Raw genomic sequence first — 23,925 nt, 5'->3', positions numbered from 1 at the left:
CTTACCAGCTGGGCGAGAGATGACTGGATTGCACCGAGGTCGCCTAGCAACCTGAGAGCGTTGTCGGAGGGTTGACAGCTGCGCCTGCGGCAGGCAAGGCCCCACCCCACCCCACCCAGGCCCCTCCCCCCGCCCCGCCCCGCGCACGAGCCGGTAGACAGCTCCGCCCCGCGTCGGGGGGCGGGCCGAGGATTCTTATTGGTCGGTCCTCCGGAAGCTACCGGATTCGGAGTCTCGCCTAAAGTCTTGCCGCTGCCGTCTGCGTGTGGGTTCGCGGTGCGTGGCGGTGGCGCTTGGCGAGGGCTGTGTGTGGTTGGCCGCGCACCCCTCCCGCTCGAGCCCGAGACCCTGCGGCTGAGCCTCATTTTCCTCTCTTTGTAGTAGCGGAGCACGCCCCGCACGGGACACCCCTACGGTGCAGCCCTATTGCTGGCCTGGGGGCTGGTCACAGCTATTGGAACGGGACGGAGCGGGCTCGGGGATCCCCACTGCCCCAGGCTCCGGTGCGTGACTGACCCACCCGTTCCCAGAGCCCCCCGCGCAGACCGGGATGTTCGTCCTGGTGGAGATGGTAGACACCGTGCGGATCCCCCCGTGGCAGTTTGAGAGGAAGCTCAACGACTCCATTGCCGAGGAGTTGAACAAGAAGTTGGCCAACAAGGTACTGGGTCCACGGGGTCGCGGGCAGGCCTTGGCACGGGAGGGCCCAGCACTGCCTACCCACCCGCTGCCGGCCTGGCCATGCCAAGCCTTGGAGTTGGGCAAATAGCTTAAAGTCTCAGAATTCAGTTTCTAAGCCTGTGCATGGGATGGGGGTAATCCTTAACCCACTAGGATGCTGGCAGGAATCAAAAGAAAAACTGGGCTTGAAAAAGGCCTTGTAACTGGGAATTGCTAGCGTCCCCACTTCCAAATTACTTTGCAATCTAGGGCGAGTCCTTTACCCCCTCTGGGCCTCAGTTTCCATTTGTAAAATGGAAATAATAATTGCTGTCCAACCATGCATTGTTTCTGTGAAGATGGCTGGTAGTTTAGCTGTAAGGAGGTTTATCCATTCATTCCTGCAAAAAAATGTTTGTGCACCTTTTATGTGCCAGGCTAGCATGCCTTAGTGCTGGGTCCTCAGAGGCCTTCCCATGGCCTTTTCTGAAGCAGCCCTGCCTCTGCAGTTATTCTGTGCCATATCACTCTTTCCTTCTTAGCACTCACCACTCTTTTCTTATTTACTTGGTTACTGTTTTTCTCTTTCCCTCTCCATGAGGGCAAATGACTGTTGTCTTCTTCCCCATGGTATCCCCCATATTTAGCCAGAGTAGATGTTCCATAATTGTTTATTAAATGAATAAAACAGACAAGCTTCTGCTCTGTAGTGTGGTGGGGAAAGCTGATATGGGTGAGAGACTCCCACAGCTGAGTGTGTGATGAGAAGTTGAGGTAAATGTTATGAGAACAGGTGTTCACAAGCCTGTGGAATGAAGGAACTTCACCTACAATGAGGGAGACAAGAGGGTTTGCTAGGGAGGTGGTGCTTGAGCTGAGATTTGGTGGTGAGGAAGAACTAACATAGGGGATTTGTTTTTTTTTGGGGGGGGGAGGTTCTGGGCAGAGAGTAGAGCTGTGCAGGAAGCAGAAACAGGATGTGCAAAGGCCCTGTGGCAGGAGGGAATATTGCATCTATCATGGCATGGAGGGGCTGGTCTGGCCTGAGCACACAGAGAGAGGAGAGGCTGGAAAGTGGTGGGAGCCAGGTCATACAGGGCCTGCAGGACTTCATCGAATAATGGTCTTCAGCAGGAGGTAGTAGGCTGAGGAGAGAGCCGGAGGAAGATTGGCTGGCTGTAGGCAGGAGGCAGGTCCCTTCCATAGAGCCTGAAATCACAGAAGGTGGAGTGTACAGACCTGGGGATTTGTTGTTGGTGGAGAGAACTCATGGAGTCCTTAGTGGATGCTGTCTGATTACTTTGTGAGGTAAAAGGAGAAGGGACCTCTAAAGGACAAAGAGAAAAGGTGTGAAAGTTACAAGAAGGGTATATAGTCCTTCTGTAATGCAGGTCCTTCTCTGACCTGTTCAGACAAATACTTCTTTTTTTTTGGCCACGCTGCGAGGGTTGCAGGATTTTAGTTCCCTGACCAGGGATCGAACCGGGGCCCTCAGCAGTGAAAGAGCTGGACTGCCAGGGAATTCCCAGACAAGTATTTCTGTATTTGAATCACTGAGTCATTTGAGAGGAGGCCACACAGAAGAGGTCCAAGGTCCAGCCAAGGGCACACATCTCCTTGTGCTTCCAAAGCCAGCCGACTCTGCCTCATTGCCCTGAGGTCTGGCCGGGACTCTGAGTTCTCTGAGCTTCTTGCTAATCCTTGAACAGTCCTGCAAGGTCTCTAACTGGGAGGTGATGACGCTGGTGTCAGATAAACAGACACCAAGCAGCTAGTCCTTTGCAGCATCCTGGAGTGGAGATGGGTCATGGGATGTCCTCTGCCTGTTCTCTGCCCAGTTTCAGGGCCTCCCATGTGTCACTCTGCCAGCCTCAGTCCCTGTGGCCCCGTCTGTGTGTCCGAGACTTTGTGAGCAGAACAGTGATTAGCTGTGGTCTGACACTTTAAACTGTGAGCTCTAGTATGGAACTGGGGCCTTGGAAAGTGTAGGTTTAACCAGCGGTTCCCCACCACTGATCCTTATTAGTAATGATAATGATCCTTGATTGGTGATTGTTATTTCTAGCAGGTGAGCTGGCTACTGAGCTAGGTACTTCGCAGCTGTTCTCTTGATTTAACAACCCCACAGCCTGGTATGTCCATTTTTGCAGATGGGGAAACTGAGGCTCAGAGAAGTGACCTTGGAGGTCACACAGGGAGTGGTGGAGCTGGCGTTGTAACCTGCATCCGTCATGTCACCAAAGACCTTGTTCTTTCCAGAGTTCAGCATCCTCCCCGAGTTCCTTACCTCAGGCAGTGCCCCAATGCATTTCCAGCTGTAAAACGGGGATAATCATACCTGCCCGGCGCGGGGTGGGGGTGGGAGGTGGGGGGTGGATCTCAGGAGAGACTGCGCAGGGAGCTGGGCCTCGAGGTCACGGGCTGTGTACACGGATGCCCACAGGTCGTGTACAACGTGGGACTCTGCATCTGCCTGTTTGACATCACCAAGCTGGAGGACGCCTATGTGTTCCCGGGGGACGGTGCATCACACACCAAAGGTGGGTGCCCTCCTTCTGGGCACTGGGCTTCTTGGGGCTCAGTTTTCTGTAGGGGGAGTCCTCGTCAGGGTGTTGGGAGACCTGGGGCCTAGTCCTGACTCTGCCAGGAATTTACTGGGTGATCATGGGCAGAATCTTCCCCTTTCTGGGCCTCAGTTTCCTATCTATAAGAAGGAGAGGTAGACAAGGTGATTCTCAAGGCTTCTCCAGCTCTGAGATTGTGGCTCTGTGTCTGTGTCCCCTTTGGTCTTGTGTGTTATATGAGCCCTGCTCTGCCTGGCTCTCAGGCTGCTCAGGTAGGGTGGGTGGACAGATAGTGGAAGACAATTGGAGTACGCATTGCTAGCTTAAAAATGGGGAGAGCGGAGGGGAGCACAGCTGCCCCTCTTGGGGAGGTGGCTGGTTGGGGGTGGGAGACTTTGAGGGACACCAAGACATAATGGTTAAAAGTGTGGCCTCTAGGTTTAAATCCCAACTCTGCTACTTACTTGCTGTGTGTCCTGAGCGGAACATGTAACTTCTCTGTGCCTCTGTTTCCTCTTCAGTAAAATGCAGTTAACAGACTTTATTTTTTTATTTTTTAACAGTAGACGTTATTGTTGTGAGAATTACTAAGTTAATATGTACAAAGCTCTCAGGACAGGACCTTGGCACAGAGCGAGTGCTTGACGGCTCATCGACTTGAATTGTTTCTCCGATTCTGTGGGTCAGCTCGGTGGTGGTCTTCTGGGCTGGCTTGGCCAGGGCTGGATGGTATAGGGTGGTCTCATGTGTCTGGTGGTTGACAGACTGGTTGGATGGGGGGCTTCGGCTGGGTTTCACGTCTCTGCTCGGTGTGGTGTCCTCTTTCAGTAGGTAGACTGGGCACCAAAGCACAGATGCTTTTCAAGCCTCTGCTTATATCCCATTGGCCAGAGCAGGTCACATGGCCGAGGCCAGAGTCTAAGGATGGAGAAGGGCTTCCTCTGGATGGGAGGGGCTGCGGTCACATTGGCAAGGGATGTGCACCCCGGATGGGAGGGAGGAGTAGAGGGCGGGTCACCTTGAGGAGAGGGCTCAGGGAGGAAGCGGGGTGTTCTTCTCTCCCCTGCCTGGACAAACCAGATCAGAAGCAGAGGGCAAGGGCGCCATTGAGGTGGTCCGGGGCTAGTCGGGGTGCAGGCATGCCTCTCGCCTTCCGCTGGGCGCTCGCCCGCCTGCCCCAGACCCTCTGAGTCAGAATCTCTGGGGAGGGGCCTGCAGGGATTCTCACACGAGGCCGCGTTTCAGGAGCCCTGCCCTGGCCCGTACTGGGGGGCGGGGGGGAGTGTCAGCCTCAGCACAGAGATGTCCGAGCATTCCAGAATGTGCAGTGAGGCTGCCTGGTGTGTGTGTCCAGGAATCCAGAGACTTAATTAGTTCTCACGGATGCCGTTGAACTCTGTGGAGAGCTGCATGTGGGGACCAGGACGGTTTCGTTAGCAGAAAGACCAGTCGGTGATGTGGACACAAGGCCACGAGGGCTCTGAGCCCAGTCTCTGTCGTGGGACAGGGGCCTTGCTGTCCAGGAGACAAGTGGTCAGGGGGCCAGAACTTCAAGAAAAACTCAAAGGGACTTCCCTGGTGGTGCACTGGTTAGGAATCTGCCTGCCAATGCGGGTGACACGGGTTCGATCCCTGGTCCGGGAGGATCCCACATGCCGCGGAGCAACTAAGCCCGTGAGCCCCAACTACTGAGCCTGCGCTCTAGAGCCCGTGAGCCACAACTACTGAGCCCACGTGCCACAACTACTGAGGCCCGCGCACCTAGAGCCCGTGGTCCGCAATGAGAGGCCCGCGCACCACAACGAAGAGTAGCCCCGGGCTTCCCTGGTGGAGCAGTGGTTGAGAGTCCACCTGCCGATGCAGGGGACACGGGTTCGTGCCCCGGTCTGGGAAGATCCCACATGCCACAGAGCGGCTGGGCCCGTGAGCCATGGCTGCTAAGCCTGCGCGTCCGGAGCCTGTGCTCTGCAGCGGGAGAGGCCACAGCAGTGACAGGCCCGCGTACCGAAAAAAAAAAAAAAAAAAAAGAGTAGTCCCCGCTCACTACAACTAGAGAAAACCTGCGTGCAGCAACAAAGACCCAACGCAGCCAAAAATAAATTAATTAATTAAAAAAAAAAGAAAAAAAACTCAGAGAAAAAAGTTAAATATGAGGAAATTCTGTCCATTCATTTGGTTGTGTCTGCTGCTTGGTGTAGGACTTCACTGCTGGTTTTCTTATCCACCCTGCTTCACCCTGGGTCCCCTGTGTTCTTGGGAACGAGGTACAGGAGTAGAGCCCAGGGTTAGGCCTGTCACACAGACCTGGAGTTGAATTCTGGCTCAGGCCCCCCTTCGTGGGGACCTCAGGCATGTGACTACCTTCCTCAGCCACACTCTCCTCATCTGTAAAATGGGGTTAACACTCGTGGCTACAAGGCTCCTCAGGGCCTGTTGAGCATCGCGCAGGGTGTCTTTGGTCTGTGGTGGGGATCGGTGGCCAGGCTTCGAGGCTGAGCACAAGCCCAGGCCCCCCTCCTGCCACTGCCTCGCCAGGGCTGTGGCCAAGGGTGTGCTGAGCGGGGCTCCGCACCGGGCCTCTGCCTTCGCTTAGAGGATTATTCATTTGCCAGTTGCCTTCTGCTTCTTTCTGTTTCTCCTCCTACTCAGGCCAGATTACTTCACTTGTCTCTCTGAGACTCACTCCTGGAAAAACGGTGTAATGATAATGGTACCCGCCTCACACAGCCCTTGCGAGGAATAAACGAGAAAAACCACGGGAGGCCTTTGGTCCGGTGCCTGGCGCATAGTAGGTGCTCACGACATGTTAGCCTTTGTGACTGGTGACACTGGCCCCGACTGGCCAGCCTTATCCCTTGTCACTTAGGGTACCTTTCCTTGGCACCAGCCCTGTGTTCTCCATGCCTGCCAGGCCGGCTGGACTCGCCTCCTTCCCCTGCCTCTGGCTGAACTGGGGCTCCGCTCTGGGCTCTGGAGCAGCCTGTCTTTGTGCCCACCGTTTGCTTTGCTCTTTTCCCTTGTTTTTTAAGTTGTGATAAAACACATATAACATAAAATTTACCATTTTTAGTGTATAGTTCGGTGGTATTCAGTGCATTTACATTGTTGTGTGGCCATCACCACCATCCATCTCCAGAACTTTATTGTCTTCTTTTTTTTTAAACTTATTATTTTTTTAAATTTTATTTTATTTATTTATTTTTGGCTGCGTTGGGTCTTTGTTGCTGCGTGCGGGCTTTCTCTAGTTGCAGCGAGCAGGGGCTGCTCTTCGTTGCAGTGCGCGGGCTTTTCATTGCAGTGGCTTCTCTTGTTGTGGATCATGGGCTCTAGGCGCGTGGGCTTCAGTAGTTGTGGCTCACGGGCTTAGTTGCTCTGCGGCATGTGGGATTCTCCCGGACCAGGGATTGAACCCGTGTCCCCCGCATTGGCAGGCGATTCCTAACCAGTGCACCACCAGGAAACTCCCTTTATTGTCTTCTGAAACTGAATCTCTGTCTCCACTAAACAACAGTTCCCCAGCCCCTGCCCCCCAGCGCCTGTCCACCACCATTCTACTTTCTGTCTCTATGAATTTGACTACTCCAGGTACCTCATGTGAGTGGAATCATGGTATTTGTCCTTTGTTGAAACGCATCATATCCCGAGGCAGCCCTACCTATCCTGGGACAAAGCTTGCTCGAGCCTACAATTAAGAATGGGTCTTCCTCTTCTTACTGGTCCTTCAGACCCATCCTTTTTGACTTTCCAGTCTTCCCACCTGCAGGCTAAACATCCCTAGAACTTCAGATGGGGGTCTTGGGAGGTGGCCCGCAACATAGCACCACCCCAGCTGGCCCTCCAGCTGGTCTGTGGCCTCCTATTTAATTTTATTTATTATTTTTTTTGGCCGTGTGGCATGTGGGATCTTAGTTCCCCGGCCAGAGATCGAACGTGTGCTCCCTGCAGTGGAAGCGTGGAGTCTTAACCACTGGACCGCCAGGAAAGTTCCTTCCTTGTTGTTTTTTAATTGAGATATAATTCACATACCATGAAATTCACCCATTTAAAGCATACGGTACAGTAGCTTTTAGTATATTCACCAGGCTGTGTGACTATCACCACTGGCTAATTCCAGAACATTTTCATCACCCCCAGAAGAAACACGGTACTCATTAGCAGTCACTCCCCGCTCTGCCAGCCCCTGACAACCATTAATCGACTTTCTGTCTCTGGATTTGCCTATTTTGGACGTTTCATATGAATAGAATCGTAAAATACGTGGCCTTTTGTGACTGGCTTATTTCATGTAGCATAATGTCCTCGAGGTTCTTCCATGTTGTTGCATGTGTCGGTACTTTATTCCTTTTTGAGGCTGAATAATCTCCCATTGTATGGATATATCACATTTTGTTTATACATTGATCTGTTGTCAGACACCTGGGTGGCTCACCATTTGCTTCTGGAGGTAATTGTTCCAGCCTTGAGCTCCCTGGGCACAGGATCCTGTGTCATCCTGCCCCTGCAAGCCCAGTGCCCAAATCGGGCCTGGCACAGACCTGGCAGAGGCTCCGTGGGGATTTATTAAAATGAACTGACATTGAGTCATACAGGGGACAGGATTTTTCCATACTGTGCGTAAGTGACATCTGCCCTCATCTACCCTCTCCGAGGTCAGCATGCGGCTCTCCCATCTTAAGAAGGCTCAGACGGCTTGTATTTGTCTCCTCCCAGGGAGGGAGGGGCACCAGCTGCCTCCTCTCCTTTTCCCACATTTTCCTGCCTGGTGGAGCCATGGGGAAGCAGCCTGGTGGGGAGCTGGGGGCCAGGTGGACCCTGCTGTCCTTGGGGTGAGGCTGCCAGTCCAGGCAGCTGAGGGCATCGGTAGCAGAAGCCTGTGTTTCGGTATTAAACCCTTTCTGAGGAAGGCAGATTCAACCCAGTGTTCCTGTCTCATGGTTCAGAAAGACTTGGAGTTTCCCCTTGGCAGAACAGCTGTGTGACTGTGAGTGGGTAACTCAGCCTCTCTGAGCCACTTGCGCATGGTCACACTGGGGAAGCATGACATCTGACACAGGTGGATCGTGATGGGCACTGGGCGACTGCCAGGGGGCAGCCTTATGGTTATTTACTAGCCCTGGCGGAATTCAGGCCCTAGACACCACCTTTGGGGCTCGGTGGACACCCCGTGTGTGTGCGTGCGCGTGTGTGTGCAGGGCAGGGGGCAGGCGCTCAGCAAGGGGCAGCAGTGATGGAGTGACGGCTTCTGCCAGGCTGTGGAGTCAGATTCTGTGATGTGGGCACAGACCTTACCTGATATTTTTCTTGGGGTCAGGTGAGTAGGGACCACATAGGACAGGACTTGAGAACCCACAGAGGCATTTTTGCTGGTTTATTGGCTCTTCCCCCACCCCAAATTCCAGAGCATTTTTAGCATCCTGTTCCAGGTCAGAGCTATGCCTGGGGCAAACTTTGCCAATCAGCGGGAGATGGGGGAACTCGTTTCCAAACCTGGTTCTCTTTGCCAGTTGCTTCTGCCCTTGTTAGAATTTAAAGGAGAGAGCCTGGGCTTCCCTGGTGGCACAGTGGTTATGAATCCACCTGCCAACGCAGGGGACATGGTTCGAGCCCTGGTCCGGGAAGATCCCACATGCCGCGGAGCAACCAAGCCCGTGCGCCACAACTACTGAGCCTGTGCTCTAGAGCCCGTGAGCCACAACTACTGAACCCACGTGCCACAACTACCGAAGCCTGCACACCTAGAGCCCATGCTCCACAACAAGAGAAGCCACCACAATGAGAAGCCTGCGCACCGCAATGAAGAGTAGCCCCTGCTCACCGCAACTGGAGAAAGCCCGCAAGCAGCAACGAGAACCCAACGCAGCCAAAAATAAAAATAAATAAATTTTTTTAAAAAAGAAAAAAAAGAACAGCAGCCCGGTAATTTTAAAAATAAATAAATAAATAAAGGAGAGAGCCTGGAGGAAGGCTGGAATTGACTTTGGAGTCATTGCTGGCCCAGAATCTGAGCTCAGGTGTGACTGATGGATTTGGGAACTGAGCCTCAGTTCCAGGGCCAGTGCTGCCGGCCTCTCACAACGGGGGCCAAGTTGTGGCCTTGCCGGGGACGGGGCCGAGGGTCCCTCCGGCTTAGCTAACAGGTCTAGGCCCACGGGCGCCTGGCGTGGACTGCTGTGTGGCTTCTTGGTGCCGCCACGGGGTCAGCATGCCAGTGAGTGAGAGTGGACACTGGAAAGCACAGGCCACCCCAGCTGGAGCAGCCTTTCCTCATGGCCTGCTCATCACCGACACGCTTTCATTTCCAGTTCACTTCCGCTATGTGGTGTTCCATCCGTTCCTGGACGAGGTTCTGATTGGAAGTATCAAAGGCTGCAGCCCGGAGGGAGTGCATGGTAATGTTGGCCCTGAGTCCTCACATGAGACCCGGGAGCACGCTGGGGGCAGGTGGCGGGGCTGGCCTGCCTCCCTTTAGCTTCTGTGCTGGGCCGCATGGTCAGGGGAGGGGTCACATAGGGAAAGAGAACCTTCCTGAGCTGTCTGAGCAGCTTGTGCGCAAGGGGGATACTCAGCCCCCTGTGCTATAACTGTGAGGACCTAGGCCAGCTGGGGGCCTTCACTGCAAGGCTGTGAGTCAGGACCTCAGGGCAGGCACTGGAGCTGGCAGAGGTGACTCGGGGCCCTTGGCATCCGCTGGTCCCTGTTGTGCAGTGTCCACCTCGGTTTTGGGTGGCTGCTCAGGCTGTGGCAGAGGGTTGGGCTCTGGGGTGGGGACGGGGCCCAGGGTTCCATGGGCAGCACAGGGTAAGGGCTTGCTTGTCCATTCTGAGCCCTGTCTCATGCTGTCACCTGCATGTCTTCCAGTCTCTCTAGGGTTCTTCGATGACATTCTCATCCCTCCAGAGTCACTGCAGCAGCCGGCCAAGTTGTATCCTCCCAAGGTTAGAGTGGGTCATGGAGGAGCTCGGGCCTCCCCAAAGGAAGGTCCTCACTCTTCGAGGTGGCCTTGGGTCCTGTGACCTGATGCTGCTGGCCTCTGCCCACCCCTCCAGCTTGCATTTTGCTCTGGAAGCACTGACCTGCCTGTGCTTCTCACACTGACCGTGGTGTCTGCACACCTGTGCCTCCATCTGGACTGTCAGGCCTGGTTCCAGCTCAGTGCGCTTAGGTTGTCCCTTCAGGAGTCATCTCAAAGGTCACCTCCCTCTAGAGGCCCGCCTGACTGGCCCACCTCCCCCCTTCAGCTAACATTTGAGGGCTTGGCTCTGCGGGTCCTAGGCTGGTTGAAGATTCCCGTTGCTGGCTCCCCCATTGTCCCTGTCCCGGCCCTTGCCTGCTGCACTGGGGTTGCTGTTTCTGTGGGTGCTCACCGAGACCGCTCACCAGGAGGGACCCCATCTTGTCCCGACTGTACCCGCAATGCCTAGCATGGGACCTGGCGCAGAGGAGGGGCAGGACCCATCTGCGGGGTTGCCATTAGAGGGCAGCATGTCTCTTCGGTGTGAGCTCTGCTGATTGGAGGGGGGCCATCCAGCAGAGCTGGCAGTAGGGAGCGTGTGTGTGTGTGTGTGTGTGTGTGTGTGTGTGTGTGTGTGTGTGTGTGTGTGTGTGTGTGTGTGTGTGTGTGTGTGTGTGTGTGTGTGTGTGTGTGTGTGTGTGTTCGCGCGTGCGCGTGTGTGCAGGGCGGCGGCTGTGTGTGGCTGTGGAACTTGTCAGAAAACCTGGCCCAGGCTGGCCTGTCCCTCAGCCTGGTGACCTCCCATCCTGCCGTGTCCTCTTGGAAACTGGGCAAGTCCTTGGGCTGCCTGCTGTCAAGTGTCCTGAGGCACGGAGAGGGATGTGGAATTGCACTACGCGGAGAACGCTGGCCAGCGTCAGTGAGCACTCGGGCCGACCCGAGGGGTCCTGGGGAAAGCACTTTCCACGTGTGCTGTTTTATTACCTCCCCACCGCAGCCCTGGAGGGCAGGCCTTACTGTAATCTGTGTTTTACAGATGGGGACCCTGAGGCACCGAGAGCTTGGGCCTGGCCCCTGGTGGGTGGTGGAGCTGAGGTTTGAACTTGGCAGTCGGCCTCTGAGAGGACACGTGGGCAGAGTAAGACCTCAGGCACCGAGGGGCTGTGGTCATTCCATGTTGAGGCAGAGCTCGCGCTGTGCTCTGGAGCTTCTTCCTGCTCTGGTGTCCCGTGGTGCCTGCCCGGGGTTCGTGTTCCCAGTCTGGATCCTGGTGCCCAGGAGATCCAGCCACTCACTGGGCCCGGCCCGACCTTGCCTCTCGCACACAGCCCTGGGCCCGCTTTTCCTGTGACTTTCCAGAGCATCTCAGCCTGGGATTGGATTTTCCTGGGGCGTGCCGTGGGAGGACTCCCCAACACTCTGGCTCCCCCGTGGCCTGGTTGTTGCCTTGACCCTGCGCCAGCGATGAGGCAGAGCAAGTGTGGGTGTGGGAGTACGAGACGGAGGAAGGAGCGCACGACCTATACATGGACACCGGCGAGGAGATCCGCTTCCGGGTGGTGGACGAGAGCTTTGTGGACACGTCCCCCACTGGGCCCAGCTCAGCCGATGCCACCTCTTCCAGCGAGGAGCTGCCAAAGAAGGAGGCTCCGTACACGCTTGTGGTGAGCTGTCCTCATAAGACTGCGGGGGAACCGTGGGGTGGGAGGCCCCAGCAGGTCAGGGTGCAGGTCCCTGTTGTGGGGTCTTGGGCAGTCCCTTCTCCCTGGGGAGCCCCATCTCTACAGGCCAGGGCAGCGGTAATTCTTTGTTTTTTCCTTATAAATTTATTTTTTGGCTGCGTCGGGTCTTTGTTGCTGTGCGCGGGCTTTCTCTAGTTGCAGGGAGCGGGGGCTACTCTTGGTTGTGGTGCAGTGGCTTCTCCTGTTGCGGAGCACGGGCTCTAGGCACACGGGCTTCAGTAGTTGTGGCTCATGGGTTCTAGAGCACAGGCTCAGTAGTTGTGGCTCACGGGCTTAGTTGCTCTGTGGCATGTGGGATCTTCCCGGATCAGGGCTCGAACCCGTGTTCCCTGCATTGGCAGGTGGATTCTTAAACACTGCGCCTCCAGGGAAGCCCAGGGCAGCAGTAATTCTTGCAGCGAGGTCATAAAGCTGCCATGGCTGTTGGGGAGGGCAGGGGAGTCAGACCCCTGCCCACAAGAGGGATGACACCAACTGGACAACAAGGCTGTGGGTCAAGGGGCTGAGAGAGGAAGAAACCAAGGGAGGGGTGGTAGGGCTGCTCCCACTACAAACCCCCACGGCCTGAGGTGGCAGGGAAACTGCAACCGGCCAGATCTGACTTGGGTCCCTTTTGTCTTTTATTCTCATGAAGCCAGACAGTGAGCGACACATGACAAAAGTGGGATTTCAGGGGCCTGCTGGTAGGGTTTTCTGGTATAACGTGGGCCCCGTAGTTCACTTTTAGGGCAGCTGTCTTTGTCAGGATTGTGGGTGGCCCAAGGCTTCCCCTCTGCGTGTGTTTGGAGGCTGGGGCTCAAGGTTACTAGGCCTTTCTGGCAGAACTAGACCACGAGTGGCTCAGAAGCCAGGCCCAGGACTGGTCTGCTGGTGCCTGTGTGGGCCAGGCCTGGGGGCGAGGGGTGAGGGGTGAGGGGCTGTACCCTCGGTAAACCAGCACTTTCCTTACATGCCTCAGGAGAGGCTGGAGCAGGAGAGGGGAGTCTGGACCAGCGGGGAGTACTGCTGCAGCTCCAGCATGTCCCCAGAGCCTCCTGGCTGGGGTGTGCCCCACCCTCCCTTTGGCCTGTGCTGGGCGCCTAAAAGGAAGGGCCTCCATTGCCTCCTGTCCAGGTTGGCTCCAGCTCTAAAGGTAGATGAAACATGCCTGTTCTCTCTCTCCCCCTGGCAGGGATCCATCAGTGAGCCGGGCCTGGGCCTTCTCTCCTGGTGGACTAGCAGCTAGCACTGGGGCTTTGACACTGGACCCTGCCCAGCCCTCGGGAAGGTGGTGCGGCGGGTCTTGAAGACAACAGGATGCCGAGGAGCAGGCTGTCCCCTCCCCTCCTCCTCCCAGATCTACCCCGCTAAGTCCCACCGTCCACATGGACTTCTGCCTGTCAGTGACAACAAAGATATTTAATAAATGATGGCCATGTCAGTTGGGAGAGCCACCATTGTCTCAGTGTTCTAAGGTTACTGAGTTGCCACAGCTGGGACAGTTCCTCACCCCGGATCACTTCCGGAGATGACTTAATGGCAGGACATGGGGTTTGAGAGATCCAGGCTGCCTCAGGCTATGCTCTGGGCCAGCTGAGCTTGGTGGCTCCATAAAGTAACAGCAAGAGGCTGGCCTGGGGCAGCTGCCAGTTGCTGATCAGAGTCTGACCTTTAAGGGAAAAACCCTCTTCCCACCAGCGTGTGGAAGGTGGGGCAGCCTGGCCTCAGCTGACCAGCTCCATCAGGAAAGTGGGTGCTGTGGATTTTGCTGGCCCAAGGGGGTGAGGGCTGGTGACCTGCTGCTGTTACTCCCCCACCAGCAGTCCAGCAGGAAGCCTCGGGCCAGCTGTCACTTTCCGACCTTGGCTACACCAGGAACAAACACCCAGTGGGTGTCTGCTTGTGATGTGAGATCCTGGCACCAGGGCAAGCACCCCATCATTTACTCAGCAGAATGGCTTTGCCAGAGTCCTTCTGTCCCTTCACTCATTTCTGCCAGGAATTTTTGCCGGGACCAGGACATCGTTTTGTAGCACCCACCCGACGCCATGTTTCTGTCAGGCAAGTCTTGTCCTGATGAAGGAATCTCCGTGGAGCCTGCCTCCTGCCCTGGCCTTTCTGCTCACATGGACACAGGGCCGTGGAGGTATGAGTAGTGCCAGTGGGCAGTGCTCCAGGCAGAGGAGCAGTTGCAGAGCAGTGCCTGCGGCCGCCCTGTACTAGAAACTAGGGAGCAGTACACATATGGACTAGCTGTGACCTTGGACGTGGTGGTCTGTCTGTAAAACAGACACTCTCTGGGCATTTGAAAGGCAACTCGATGCCCAGGGGAAGTGGGGGCTGCATCTTGGGCCAACCCCCCCGCCCCCATTGGGGAAACTACTGGAATGTGTGGGCGTGGGGAGGGGAGGCTGCAGGCAAAAGCAGGGCGGGAAGGAAAGTGGGAAGTCTGGTGATGGGTCCGGCTGTGGCGTGGCTGTCGGCGTCCACTGACTCTGGCTGTGAAGGACCCCCCGCCCCACAGGCTGGAGTTGGTAACAGCACAGACACCATCACTCACAAAGGAACACTCACTGAATCTGGATTCTTATTTTCCTTAGAAGAGCAAAAGGATCTTTCGAACCCTTCAGCCACCAGTGAAATGATCATGCAGGAGAAAATCTTTAGATGGGAGTCTGTCGTTAAAAATAAATACAGTTGCCCAAAGCTGCTCAAGATCTGAATCAAACTAAAAACAGGAAGGTGGGGGGTTGATACGTTATTTTAAGAACCTCCCCACCCCCACCTGTGGGTCACTCCATGGGCGGAGGGAAGAGAGGCCAGGAGGCCTGGCCACACCATCTCGGTGGTGAGCGAAGCCACGGCTGGATCGGATCAGATCCGGTTCTGGTGACGCAGAACTGCACTCGTGACACCGGAGCTGGGTCCGAGGAGCAGGATGGGCGGGCGCTGGTGGCAGAGCAGGACCTTACTTCTGCTGCAGCTCCTTCATTCTGTTCAGAGCACTGCCAGCGCGGAACCACTCGATCTGGGTCTCGTTGAAGGTGTGGTTCAGGAGGATGGTCTCCTGGGTCCCGTTGGGGTGCTTGATGATGCATTTCAGGGGCTGGGAGGAGGAGGGGGAGGAAAGCAGGTGTGGGTGGCCTGGCTCTTGGGAACACGGCCCTCGGTTCTGGTAGAGGGTCAGGAGGGTGGGTCACTGCTCTGGGTCCTTGGGGCCAGCAAGGCGAACCAAATCCTAGGCCAGGTCTGGGCCTCGGTGGCCATGCTAAGACCTAGATGGCTTAACTCCTGGGGCCAAGAAGGTCCTGCGGGGCATGGGCTGTTGGCCTCTGAGTGCCAAGCCTGGGCTACTGAGTGGACGGTAGGAGGGCCTGAGCTGGCTCTACCCTCATCTCTGGGAAGGCATTTCCTTCCCTCTCTAGGGGGGTTACCTGGAGAATTTAGGGGCCCTTCTAGCCGGAACAGAGGCTCACGGGAGGAGGTGCAGGTAGGGCCAGGTTTAGAAGGAGGGGAACCAAGGTGGCTGCCCCCTCCATTCCCCTCCCCTCTTAGGAGGGCCCTGGGGGAAATAGGCTGGCTGGTCCACCTCCTTCCCTGGTTCCCTACCTTGCCAGGGGCAAAGTCCTTCAGGCCCTGGATGGTCAGCTTGTCCACAGGGTGAATCTTGTTGTAGTCGGCTGGGTCAGCGAAGGTGAGGGGCAGTAGACCCTGCTTCTTCAGGTTGGTTTCTAGAAGGCAGAGGGCACACTCAGTCCATACACAGCAGGTTCCTTTCATGAGGAACCTCACCAACCAAGTCTAGTTAAGGCTCTGGGAGAGGCACCCCTAGTCCTGCCACATGGGGACAAACCTGGGGCATCAACTACGAGGACCAAGGTGGCGCACTCCCAGTGACGTGGGGCCCTATGCAAGTGTGCTTTGGTGCCTGTGTTTCCTGAAGCCTCTGACAATCAGAGACAATCCTTTGACCACGTGCCCTGGATTTCAACTGCTACAAGTTTGGAAGCAAGACCAGCACATGCTAGAGATGGGAAGCCGTGGGTGTCAGAATCCACGCAAACCTGAAGGGGCAGAGGCTGGAGGCTGGTGATGGTGGAAAATGAGCTGCCGACACGCCCTAGGAACCAGGCGTGTGGCTCCAGGCCCCACTGGGCCACTGGCAGGTTGTGGAACCTTGGGCTGCCAGCGAGGGGAGGTGGATGGGGCTGGGATGGGGCTCCAGCTCACCGTGGATCCTGGCGAAGCTCTTGGTGATGATGGCCCGGCCCCCGAGGTGGCGAGGCTCCAGTGCCGCGTGCTCCCGGCTCGAGCCCTCACCGTAGTTCTCATCTCCGATCACCACCCACCGGATGCCATGTGCCTGTCAGGAAAGTAAGGAGCGACTTTATGAGGGAGAGGAGGGCACTGGCCCCCCTCCTGCACAGTCCTCGGGCTTCCTAAGGCTCACAGGTCAAGGAGCTAGAGAGTCCCCTCCTCACCTGCTCCCCAAGGACAGGTGAAGTTAGAGGTGAATCTGGCCCAAACCAGGCCCTGGGAAGACATGTGATGAGACACGGGCCCTGGCTGTCTGCAGTGGGCCTGGGAAGGTGCGACCCCCCCCCCCGATCAGTGCTCAGCCTGGAGGCAGGCGTGAGTGGGGGGCACAGTGTCGGGGAGAGCCCAGGGCAGTGGGGGTGACAGACATGGGACTGCCTCCGTGGCACTGGGACACTATTCAACTGCAGAGTTACTGGTATGGACTCCCCCTGTCCCTGAATCACCCACTGCCCCATGCAGCCACCAGGAGGTGCCAGAGGACCCCCATCCCTAACCCCCACCAACCCACCTTGTAGTAGCGGGCAGTGTCAGGGACTGGACCAAACTCCTGGGTGACGGCATTGCGCACGGAGTTGGCCTTGCCATTTTCGATGTTGACGGCACCGATGAGCAGATTATTGGAGATGTTGTCCAGGTGCCCACGGAACTTGAGCCAGGGGCCAGCAGCCGAGATGTGGTCAGTGGTACACTTCCCTTTGACCTGGGGTGGGTGAGCAGAGAGAACAGAGGTCGTGGCAGGGCCTCTGAGTGGCGGATGAAGGGAGTGGCCCTCTCGAGGCATGCAGCGGGACCCGGGGATGGGGACACGAGAAGGATGTCGGGCTGTGACACAGGGTCTACAGTTTTGGCGTCACCACTCTGGCCAAGAGGGCTCAGGCAAGGCTGTCGCCCACCCCTCAGAGGGGGTCGAGGAGGCTGGACATGGAGGACACGTATGTCTGCTCACTCACCCTTTAGACCTAGGCCCTCAGGTAGGAGATGCCCAGGCTGGAAGACCAGCTACAGATCTCATGCCAGACACAGAGAGGAGCCCAGGGATGTGTCTGGGTTCTGGCTAGTGACTGATCAGTTTCATCTACCACGTGGGCCTAATATTGGCCGTGACACTGCCTGGAGACCCCACAGTTAACAGCATAATGCACGTGTGACATGGGTCTGAGGCCTCTGTCTGTACCACAAGAGCTTGTCTGCTCAGCTCCCAAACACAGGCCATACCCCCGATGCTCAACTGTGGGAACAGAGGAAATGACGTCTTCCGGAGCTTGTCTTGCAAGCCAGATGTGTGGAGACCTGGCTGTGCAGGGTCACATGTGCCCATCTTGCCCTCCCTGTGCTGCATTCACTACCCACACCCACTGGAGGTGGCCCTCACCAGCTGGAGCAGGATTGCTGAGGGCCTCAGACAGCAGCTGGCCAGACTCAGTTCTGCCCAGCACGGGGCAGTGGAAGAGGGGACACAGATGCCCTCACTCCTCTGCAGCCAAACCTCCCTTCCTGCCCCCACCCTAATCTTGACTGTGTCCTCCACCATGGTCCATGGGAGAACGTGTGGTTTCACGGCCCTTCCTACCAATCAAGGGAGGGTGCCCTGGCAGCAGGGCTGTCCTCCCTGTCCCCATGCCACTGACCTTGATGAGGATCTGCAGGTCCTCCAGGTCTTTGCCATCCCACTTGTCAAAAGGCTCCAGGAGCTGCAGACGCTGGCTGGTGGGACTCACGTCCACCCGCTGGCCGCTGCTGTCCTTAGGGGGGTGCTGGTAGGTGTCCTGTCCAGGATCGAACTCCTGCAGCAGGGGACAGGGCACATTGGGTGCCAGCCCCTCAGCCCCCATTCGGAAAGGCTCTCACGGAAGGCAAGCTCCCCCGAGCACCAAGCCGCTCTCTCCCGGTGAACATGGCCGCTTCACTCTCACAGACAGTGAGCGTCCCTCCTGGGCAGGAAGTGTCTCAGCCACACAGCGGCCCTGAGGCCCAGGCCGAGGCGGGCGTGCAGGACAGGTGGCCGTGGTGGTGCCTGCTCACCTCTCGGGGAAGCTCATCTGCATCTGGAGCCTCCAGCTTGAACTTCTTGCCATCCTTGCCCGTCAGGAAGTCAGTATCTGGGTTGAACTTGAGGGTGCCAGCAATGGCCAGGGCTGTGACAATCTGAAATGGAGGCGGCCAGTTTGTCAGTCGGCACCAAACTCCACTCCCGTCCCTCCACCTCAGCAGAGACCAAAACTGAGCTGGAGCCCAGGAAATTTCCAGATTCTCCACAGACCACTCTTCCCCTTAGAGGTGGGAACTGCAGGAATCTCCCTGGGACCAGGGCCATTGGGCCCGCAGGGGACTCATGAACCCAAGGGTAATCTGGCCTCTACCACCCCCACTGGGGCCTGACCTCAGAGCCCCCTCGACCAGGGTCAGTGCTGGACCCAGAGAGGCCGGAAATGCGGCTGCAATGAAAATGTTCCTTAATGGGCACTGAAAACATGGGAAGGGCCGTTTCTTCGCAAAAGTATTTCTGGAACACTCATTCAAAAAACCAAGTTACAAAAGACTGGCCAAGTGCGGACAACCACTAAGTGCCCGGAGCACGCGGCTCAGTGGCTGTTCACCATGACAGCGGCCTCCCTCCCGGCTCAGGGACAGTGCGAGCACCTCCTGCGCTGCTCCTGGGCCGCCGACAGGACCCTGGGGCACAGAGGAGGGGAGCGACAGAGTCAAGGCCATAGGGCTGGGTGGAGGTGGGCTGCCTTCTGTCCCCAGGTGATGCTAAGGCTCCTGCTCACCATCGCAACTGTGCTAAATGAGACCTCAGGCTCCTGCGACTGAGCGGAGCCAGGCGGGGGGCACCAAGGGAGCTTGACGCCTGGGGCCGGCAAGGTTTATGGCTCTTGGTTTCTGCCCTGACAGTCCCTTGCCCTGTGATGCCAAGCCTCCCTCAGCAGCCCTGCAGGGTCAGACGGCCTTCCCCAGTGCCCCTACTCCCCTGACCGGCCAGCAGCAGGGCCCCGAGAGGCCGTCCCAGGTTAGGGCCGGGCCTGGCAGAGTCTCACCTCAGGGGATGTGACGAAGGCATGGGTCTCGGGGTTCGCATCATTGCGGCCTGTGAAGTTCCTGTTGTAGGAGGTGACGATGGTGTTCTTCTCCCCCTTCTTGATGTCCTTTCTGCCAGGTCAGAGGGGACAGAGTTAGGGATGTCTGGCCTTGCCACCTGGCCCATGCTGCCTAGCTCATGGCAGAGGAGGGGGAACTGGAAAGACCCTGAAAGGGTCACCTCCTCCCAGAACTCACACACACAGAGCAAGAGGGAACCTCGGGCATCACTGAGGTTTGCTTGAGACCACACGTAAGACAGAGGCCAGACCAAGGCCAGAGTTTCCTGACCCGGGCACTGCTTCCTTTCAAGAGGCTGCATCAGAGGTCACCACTGTGTGCATTACGATGAGGCCCCCCTGGCTTCTTCCTGCCACCCCAGGCTCGTCCAGGTGGCCACTCAGTGCTGCTGGGGGCTCTTCCTCTTTACTTCCAGCCCAACTTTCCAGTCCTTCCTGGAAAAGTCTTCTAATGTGCAACAGCCCCAAAGCTAGAGGCCTTGGGCTGAGAGTTTTCACTTCAATGACATCTCCCCTCAACATCTGGGGCTCTGTACCCCAGGACATAAAGGGCCGTCCTATCAAAATCGTGCTTCTGGGGCTTCCCTGGTGGTGCAGTGGTTGAGAGTCCGCCTCCCGATGCAGGGGACACGGGTTCGTGCCCCGATCCAGGAAGATCCCACATGCCGCAGAGCGGCTGGGCCCGTGAGCCATGCCCGCTGAGCCTGCGCGTCCAGAGCCTGTGCTCAGCAACGGGAGAGGCCACGACAGTGAGAGGCCCGCGTACCGCAAAAGAGAAAAAAAAAAAAAAATCGTGCTTCTCACCTGTCCCACTGGCCAATGCAGGGGCCACAGGCATTGGCCAGGACGATGCCACCCACGTCCCTCAGGATCTGTGCCTGCAGCAGGGACAGAGGACAGGGAGTTGTCAGGGGCAGGCTGGCAGCTGATGGGAAAGGGTGGTTCAGCAGCCTGAGGGATGAATAGCTGATGGGAACCCTGGGGCCTGTCCCGGCCCCTGCCTACAAGGCTGTGGTTTGTTCTGCCCTGAAGCCACGTTACTCAGCAGTGGGATGGGGGAGCCAGGGGCGGGATGCGTGGGCACTCACGTAGCCGTCCCGCTCAATGGTGGCACGGATCTGCTCAGAGCCTGGTGTGATGGTGAACTGGGACTTGCACTTGAGTCCATGAGCCAGTGCCTGCTTGGCCACAGCAGCTGAGCGCCCCATGTCCTCGTAGCTGGAGTTGGTACAGCTGCCGATCAGACCTGGTGCATCATAGGTGGTGAGGCCGGGAGTCAGGAGGAGAGAGTAACCAGAGCTCTCCACCTGACCGCAAATGATCCAGGTCTGGTCAAGAGTTCACCAACTCTGCTTCCAACAGAGACATGTTGGAAGCAAACTACCTAGCTGTTTAAGAGTAAAGGATAAGCTCCTCTTGACCCAGCCATTTAAGGGAAGAAGATGTGGCCAGTGAACATGACACTGAACATGCGTGGAAGCAGTACAAGCCACTCTTACAGTAGTACAGTCTGCATGTGTATGCACATCAGCAGGCCCACACTGAGACACTTACATGACTGCTGCTGGGTGAGGGCCTATAGGCCAATTTTCTTCTCTTATACTTTGTAGTATTCTCTGGCTTTCTAGTTGGTTTATAATCAGGGGAAAAAGAATTCTTTTTAAAAAGTCTGGCTTCCCTGGTAGCACAGTGGATAAGAATCCACCTGCCAATGCAGGGGACACGGGTTCGAGCCCTGGTCCGGGAAGATTCCATATGCTGCGAAGCAGCTAAGCCCGTGCGTCACAACTACTGAGCCTGCACTCTAGAGCCCACGAGCCCCAACTACTGAAGCCCGCGTGCCACAACTACTAAGGCCCGCGCGCCTAGAGCCCGTGCTCCATAATAAGAGAAGCCACTGCAATGAGAAGCCCACGCACGGCAACAAAGAGTAGCCCCTGCTCGCCGCAACTAGAGAAAGCCCGCACGCAGCAACAAAGACCCAACACAGCCAAAAAAGTAAATTAAGTAAATAAATCAGAAAAAGGAAAGTCTATCACAGTTACTCAGAAAGTCAATAAAGACTGGATGACATCACACTGTCTATAGACAGAGACAGTCTCTCTCACCAGCTCAGCAATTTAGTTTCTAATTTTAAGCTGCCAAAGATTTGTTTTTATTTACTTCAACTCATAAGGCTGAAAACATTGTATAGCACTTCATGCCAGGCACCACCAAAAGCTCTTACCACACATTAACTCGTCCCACTTCCCAGCAATTTTAACGGGTAAGTACAGTATCACCCTCGTTTTACACCTGGGGAACCGAGGCACAGGACGTGAAGTGATTTGCTCTCAGTCACCCAGCTGTGAAGTGGCAGAGTCAGATTCATACCCAGGCCACCTGGGTTCATGTGCTTCACAGCCACACTAAACTGTGACAACAGTGATACCATGCCAGTGTGTCCGTATACGTAAAGCATGTAAAGTAAAATCAGTCGTCATGGTTGGTAAGAGGAAGTGTTTGTAAAACAGAAAATTACACACATCAGTATGTGCATGTACACAGAAATACAGTATTCCTGTCAAAGAGCTTCTAGAGCTGGTTCTGGCTGAGGGTGGAGATTAGGGGTGTTTTAAAATACTTCTTATTTGTCAATATTCTCTACACTGATATATATTTCTTTTCTTTTTTTTTTGAAGATTTTCTTTTCTTTTTCTTTCCTTTTTTTTTTTAGGTTCCATATATATGTGTTAGCATACGGTATTTGTTTTTCTCTTTCTGACTTACTTCAGTCTGTATGACAGACTCTATGAAGATTTTCTTGATGTGGACCATTTTTGAAGTCTTTACTGGATTTGTTACAATATTGCTTCTGTTTTACGTTTTGTTCTTTTTGGCCGCAAGACACGTGGGATCTTAGCTCCCCAACCAGGGATTGAACCTGCACCCTCTGCACTGGAAGGTGAAGTCTTAACCACTGGACCATCAGGAAATCCCTCTATTTCTTTTATACCAAGAAAAAGTAATTTCTTTAAAAAGCCATAAGAAAAAACCCAACTACTTCAGAAAGTGCCTGGTCCATTCAGGAAGGGCCCCGCGGTAAGCACAGGCCACAGCCCACAGCCCTGGGTGGACCGCTGGCCCTGAGGCAGGGGGCGGGGGTGGCTCACCTACTCGGATGTCCAGTGGCCACCCCTCCTTCTCTGCCACACTGCCCACTTCTGCCACAGGGTGAGCCAGGTCGGGGGTGAAGGGCCCATTGATGTGCGGCTTCAGCTGAGGAAGAAAAGGCACAGGGAGGGAACCCAGCTTGGCGCGTGGACAGCCTCTCTTCTTCAGAGGCGGCCTCATTCCCGCTCACCAAGTCACGGTGGGCCTGGGAGGCCAACTACTGTTCTCACGGCTCAAACCTCAACCCAGGAAACGCCCGAGCAACAGGCACTGTACGTGCCGCAGCTCCTGGGATCTCTCCAACCCCGCACGGCTCGTCATCTCCAGCCTGCAGACGGCGGAGCGCCTGCCTTGCCCAAGGTCATGTAGCTCGGCGACAGCAGAGGCATGGGATGAATCAAGGTTGCCAGCTTCCTAAGCCCATTACCTCCCATACTATGGTGCTTCTGGAATCTTACGGCCAGATGCTTTACATGTGATGATACTTATCAATCAACATGAAGCACTTAACGAAGTGCCTGGCACACAGTAAGCACTCAATAAATGTCAGCAACTGTTATTACACGGATTAGCTCATTCAGTTCCCATGACTGCCTTGGGTACACTGTGAAGTGAGGCCCACAGTGCTTGAGTAACTTGCCCAAGGTCACAGGCTTAAGTGGCAGAATCAAGATGTGAACTCATGTAGGTTGGCTTCAGGGCCTAAACTGCTGTGCTCTGCTCCTCCAGACTGCCCTTTCTCTGGCCTTCCAAACGCCACCCTGGCCTACAGGTCTCAGGGTGCCAGGCTCAGGCTTGGGAATCTTGGGCTTTGCCCTCTGAACTCTCACAACTCTAGGGCAAAATCTTGGCTTCTCCTAAAGCTGAGGTGGGGGCCAACTGAACGCTTCTGAATCACCAGCCGTAGCCACCTCCACTCTCCCCTTGGCCACACAGCCTTTCTGCTGCCCCTCCCACCCCACTGATTCAGGCAGCCGTTTGCAGGGACATTGGGGAACCAAAAGCCCAAGAGCCCTGCTGGGTGTGCAGCCAGGGACCCGCTCTGGCTCTCCCCAGGGCCCACCAGAAGTCCCCAGACGGGGCCTGAACCCCCCACCCTCAGAAACTCCTGGAACCAACTCCGTTCCTCACCTCGGTGAGGTTAATTTCTATCAGTTGGTCATAATGGCAGCCAGGGTCAGGTACCAAGTGATCCTTGAATTCATCAGCAAGGTTGGCAATGTCTGAAATCAACAAGGGAGGGAGACTGAAGCATGTAAAACAGAAATTGGCCATGAGACTCCATCCATCCATCCATCCATGCATCCATCCACCCACCCACCCATCCATCCATCCATCCATCCATGCATCCATCCACCCACCCACCCATCCATCCATATGAACCAGTTACCAGGCACCTGTCAAACACCAGGCCCTGGACACTGACTGGGCAAACAAAGGAACAAAACAAACAGCAC

General features: G+C 56.0%; 2 protein-coding genes across 3 annotated transcripts in view; one reads left to right on the top strand and one right to left on the bottom strand.

Annotated features, from left to right (window-relative positions):
• The first annotated feature begins 210 nt into the window (after nucleotides 1–210).
• POLR3H (RNA polymerase III subunit H) lies at nucleotides 211–14,557 on the top strand. Of its 2 annotated transcripts, XM_089921375.1 has the most exons (7): nucleotides 211–276; nucleotides 382–661; nucleotides 3,104–3,200; nucleotides 9,527–9,613; nucleotides 10,083–10,146; nucleotides 11,646–11,840; nucleotides 13,090–14,557. In XM_089921375.1, exons 2-7 carry the CDS (start codon nucleotides 551–553, stop codon nucleotides 13,202–13,204), a joined length of 669 nt encoding a protein of 222 aa, XP_089777501.1. In that variant the 5' UTR covers nucleotides 211–276; nucleotides 382–550; the 3' UTR covers nucleotides 13,205–14,557. The 2 variants fall into 2 exon arrangements, with proteins under 2 accessions (XP_089777501.1, XP_030616692.1); XM_030760832.2 differs by having other exon boundaries at nucleotides 214–661; nucleotides 11,639–11,840.
• The window catches only part of ACO2 (aconitase 2), a 51,972-nt gene continuing 42,508 nt past the window's right edge, over nucleotides 14,462–23,925 (bottom strand). Inside the window, exons 8-18 of the mRNA XM_022596833.2 lie at nucleotides 23,600–23,691; nucleotides 22,468–22,573; nucleotides 20,404–20,561; nucleotides 20,120–20,193; nucleotides 19,256–19,367; nucleotides 18,240–18,362; nucleotides 17,846–18,001; nucleotides 16,726–16,917; nucleotides 16,128–16,260; nucleotides 15,507–15,628; nucleotides 14,462–15,003 (exon numbers count right to left, since the gene is read on the bottom strand). Coding sequence (XP_022452541.1) covers nucleotides 14,866–15,003; nucleotides 15,507–15,628; nucleotides 16,128–16,260; nucleotides 16,726–16,917; nucleotides 17,846–18,001; nucleotides 18,240–18,362; nucleotides 19,256–19,367; nucleotides 20,120–20,193; nucleotides 20,404–20,561; nucleotides 22,468–22,573; nucleotides 23,600–23,691 — 1,406 coding nt within the window. The 3' untranslated portion in view covers nucleotides 14,462–14,865. The remainder of the gene's footprint in view (nucleotides 15,004–15,506; nucleotides 15,629–16,127; nucleotides 16,261–16,725; nucleotides 16,918–17,845; nucleotides 18,002–18,239; nucleotides 18,363–19,255; nucleotides 19,368–20,119; nucleotides 20,194–20,403; nucleotides 20,562–22,467; nucleotides 22,574–23,599; nucleotides 23,692–23,925) is intronic.

Source organism: Delphinapterus leucas, chromosome 11 (assembly GCF_059928025.1).
Source record: "Delphinapterus leucas isolate spDelLeu-1000000601 "Yukka" chromosome 11, BTC_Dleu_Yukka2, whole genome shotgun sequence".
Classification (NCBI taxonomy): domain Eukaryota; kingdom Metazoa; phylum Chordata; class Mammalia; order Artiodactyla; family Monodontidae; genus Delphinapterus; species Delphinapterus leucas.
Note: the sequence above shows the minus strand (reverse complement) of the source record. Positions and strands in the feature narration are given on the sequence as shown.

Coding starts and splice junctions, on each gene's coding strand:
- POLR3H (XM_089921375.1), top strand. CDS start 551: ATGTTCGTCCTGGTGGAGATGGTAGACACCGTGCGGATCCCCCCGTGG. Junction 662..3,103: donor ACAAGAAGTTGGCCAACAAG/GTACTGGGTCCA, acceptor GGATGCCCACAG/GTCGTGTACAACGTGGGACT. Junction 10,147..11,645: donor CTGCAGCAGCCGGCCAAGTT/GTATCCTCCCAA, acceptor GCCAGCGATGAG/GCAGAGCAAGTGTGGGTGTG.